This window comes from Coffea eugenioides, chromosome 6 (genome assembly GCF_003713205.1).
Source record: "Coffea eugenioides isolate CCC68of chromosome 6, Ceug_1.0, whole genome shotgun sequence".
In the NCBI taxonomy this organism is placed as follows: domain Eukaryota; kingdom Viridiplantae; phylum Streptophyta; class Magnoliopsida; order Gentianales; family Rubiaceae; genus Coffea; species Coffea eugenioides.
Window position 1 is genome coordinate 34,108,277 of NC_040040.1, and position 3,270 is coordinate 34,111,546.

At 41.1% G+C, this 3,270-nt stretch overlaps 2 protein-coding genes across 2 annotated transcripts in view; both read left to right on the forward strand.

Moving 5' to 3' along the window:
* The first annotated feature begins 683 nt into the window (after positions 1–683).
* Positions 684–1,289, forward strand: LOC113774091 (protein FAR1-RELATED SEQUENCE 5-like). Its single transcript, XM_027318657.1, has one exon. It carries the CDS (start codon positions 684–686, stop codon positions 1,287–1,289), a length of 606 nt encoding a protein of 201 aa, XP_027174458.1.
* Positions 1,290–1,406: 117 nt separating this feature from the next.
* The window catches only part of LOC113774092 (protein FAR1-RELATED SEQUENCE 6-like), a 3,839-nt gene continuing 1,975 nt past the window's right edge, over positions 1,407–3,270 (forward strand). Inside the window, exon 1 of the mRNA XM_027318658.1 lies at positions 1,407–2,407. Within this exon, the coding sequence (XP_027174459.1) occupies positions 1,407–2,407 (1,001 nt within the window). The remainder of the gene's footprint in view (positions 2,408–3,270) is intronic.

Here is a 3,270-nt window from a genome sequence, read left to right on the forward strand (position 1 = left end):
AGTATGGTTTGGTTAACTGAAATGATCGTGTCATATATGTTTTGTTTCCATTAGTACGACGTCAGTATTTATGTTACAAACGAAAGCTATGGGGAGGCTGAAAAAAAAAATGTTAAGCGACCATGGGTTAGAAAAAAACATTGAACAAACCAACACAGGGGTTGTAACTATGGGGCAGGATGGGCGCTTAAAACTGCATTGACATGGTGCACGGAAACAGAGAACGGAAAAAATGGGGATGGAATGATTGCGGCAGGTTAAGGTCATTTGACTTAACCAAGAAAACTGAGTGTGACCGAGACACATTCATTGAAGAAAGTGGTGGTTCAATAGGAGGAACACGAAGATGATGAGGCGATGAATTGGTGGGCGCAAATAGGCGTGGATGACGTAATGAATTAACATTTGACACGGAAGAAGAAAACTGGGGATTCTATAATTTTGTATGCGAAACTAAGCGATTTGGGGATCTTCGTAAAAGTAATGCCAAACGAGATGCCAGAATGGCATTTTAAAATTTAGAAAATGGGTATGTTTGCTGTGAAGGTTATAGAATGAAAAGTGGTTTATTATGAAGGCTTGGAAAAAGAGAAGCAAAACTAATCACAAGAACCGGGTGTGGGGCTTGCTTTCGCGTGAAATATGACATAGAATCGGTAAAATATGTGGTGACACGTTTCATTATGGAGCACAATCACCCACTGGCATCAGAGGCAAGTGTGCAACACATTAGGTCGCATAGAAAAGTGAGCGATGCAGAATGTGCGCAGGCAAAAAGTTTAAAGTTGGTTGGGGCCAGAATATGCCAGATAATGAAACATGTTGTTATCAAAGCCGGAGGGTATAGTAACGTGGGATTTTGCATTAAAGATCTATATAACCGAATGGACGAGGAACGTAGAAAAGATATTTTTAGTGGCGATGCAGAAAGGGCACTTGGGTTCTTGGCAGCGAAGAAGGATGCCGATGACATGTTCTTTTATAAATATCATGTAGATAACGAAGGAAGATTGGCAAGGTTGTTTTGGGCAGATTCTAAATCTCGTGTAGACTTCAGTGTATTTGGAGATGTATTGGTGTTTGATACAACATACAAAACAAATAAATACCGCAAGCCACTAGTTGTACTTGCAGGGGTAAACAACCATTTGAACAGCACTGTTTTTGGCTGTGCACTGCTATCAGATGAGAGGATTGAAACATATGAATGGGTGCTAAGTACATTTGTAGAGGCTATGAAAGGTAGAAAGCCAGTAGCAGTGATGACAGATGGGGACAGTGCAATGTGAAGAGCCATAAAGAATCTTCTCCAGGATGCTTGTCACAGGCTATGTTCGTAGCACTTGCATAGAAATGCACGGAGTAATATTCGGTGCGAGGAGTTTAATAACAGGTTGTATAACCTGATGACGAGAAAGTGTAGCACTCTTGAGTTTGAGGATCGATGGGTTAGGTTAGTTAATGAATGTGGGGTGGTAGAGAATGAGTGGGTGAAGAAGTTGTACCGTAGGAGAAGGTTATGGGCAGAGGCGTATTTACGCGGTCATTTTTTCGTAGGTATGAGAAGTACTCAAAGGTGTGAGAAAATGAATGCTTTTTTGAATGAGTACTTGAATGAAAAAATGCGACTCTATGAATTCTTTAGAAGTTTTGATTTGGCAATAGCATGGCTTCGACATACTGAGAGCAAAGCAGTTCACACAAGCGAAAACACAAAACCAGTCTTAACCACAATCCTGCCCGAATTAGAGGGGAGCGCAGTGGACGTGTTTACAAGGAATGTGTTCTTCATGGTGAGGAAGCATTTGAACAGGCAAGGGTTTCTAATTTCTGAGGGCTGGAGCGAGGAGGGAGGGAGTCGTACATATTATTACTCGAAATATGGTGGACACGAAATAAGTTGGAGGGTGGATTATGATAGGTCAATGGAGAAGCTAATCTGTTCTTGTATGAAATTCGAGTCAAAGGGGATTCCTTGTGCTCACATGTTTCGCGTGATGGTGGTAGAAGGAATGAACAGGATCTCAAAAGCATGCATTTCGAAGCGGTGGACAAAGGGAGTTTACTGTACTAATAATGGAATGAAAGCATTTGTTGCAAACGAACAGCTGACACAAATGGCCAGATATGGCACTTCAAAGTCCAGCTGTAATACTATGTGTTACTATGCCTCCTACATGGATGATGCGTTTAATGACCTGCAGCAAATGTTTGACAAGCATTCAGTGGACCTAAAGGAGAAGTGGATTGACAGGGGATATGGGGGAGACGGATTTGCAATGGATTCAAGAGTGATGAATGATAGAAGTAGAAGAACATTCGGGCTGTTAGATCCCAGGGTGTCCCGGTGTAAAGGCGATCACAAGCATGCAGAAGCAAAGAAGAAAAGAAAGTGTGGTCATTGCAGGTACTATCGGAATTGCATACGCAGTTATACAGTAGTTAATTGATAAAATACATGAAGTGGACAGTGAAGGTAATAATGAAGAAGTGGGTATTTTTCGTTCTTATTATCAACAGTAGCAAATAAAAACATAATTAAAAGTGCATACAAAGTATACAAAGTTATTGGCAATGCAAGAAAGTTGAAGTGGTGTAATGTTAGCATTGTGCTTAGTTGACGTGATTACTTGCAGTCACAAATGATTTGACATGTGATATATGGGTTGAAGATTGCAGGCAGGCCACAACCAACGAACATGCCCATACAAAAAGAATTCGCACAACACAGCAGTTCATGATGATTATATGAAAATTTGTTTGGATGACTCGCTGGAAAAATCATTTGAAATTGGTACGGGCTGGAGCGACTCAGGCGAATGGAGAGGACAAGCATTTGTACCACAACCATTCGGTAGCGGTGGAAGGGACATATGTGGCCAACAAAGAAGTCCAGGAGAAAGATGAGGCACTACTGTTGTGACGTTTCGATTTGCAGTTACGCAATAAATAAGGCAGGTTTTGGTGAGTAGAGGTGCAAGAGTAGTCTTTCCATGAAACAAGTACGGAATTGTAGAAGGGGAACGGTTTGTATCTTTCCTTCGCATTAATTTGTTTTGAGCATGAGAATGTTACAAGGTATTCGTGAATGCGGGGAATGCTGGGTACAGGCTGTGGTGGTGTTTTAAAAAATTTTATTCCGTTACCATTGAAGTGTAAATAATGTAAGTTTGAATGTGTCATGGGCCATTGTAAGCTGTTATGACCACAGCCACTCAAAAGTAGTAAACAGTCATTGTACTGATGCAGTACCTGTCGGTAAATGGCTTT

Excerpts from the sequence above, each read along its gene's own strand:
- LOC113774091 (XM_027318657.1), top strand. The coding sequence starts at position 684 with ATGGAGCACAATCACCCACTGGCATCAGAGGCAAGTGTGCAACACATT.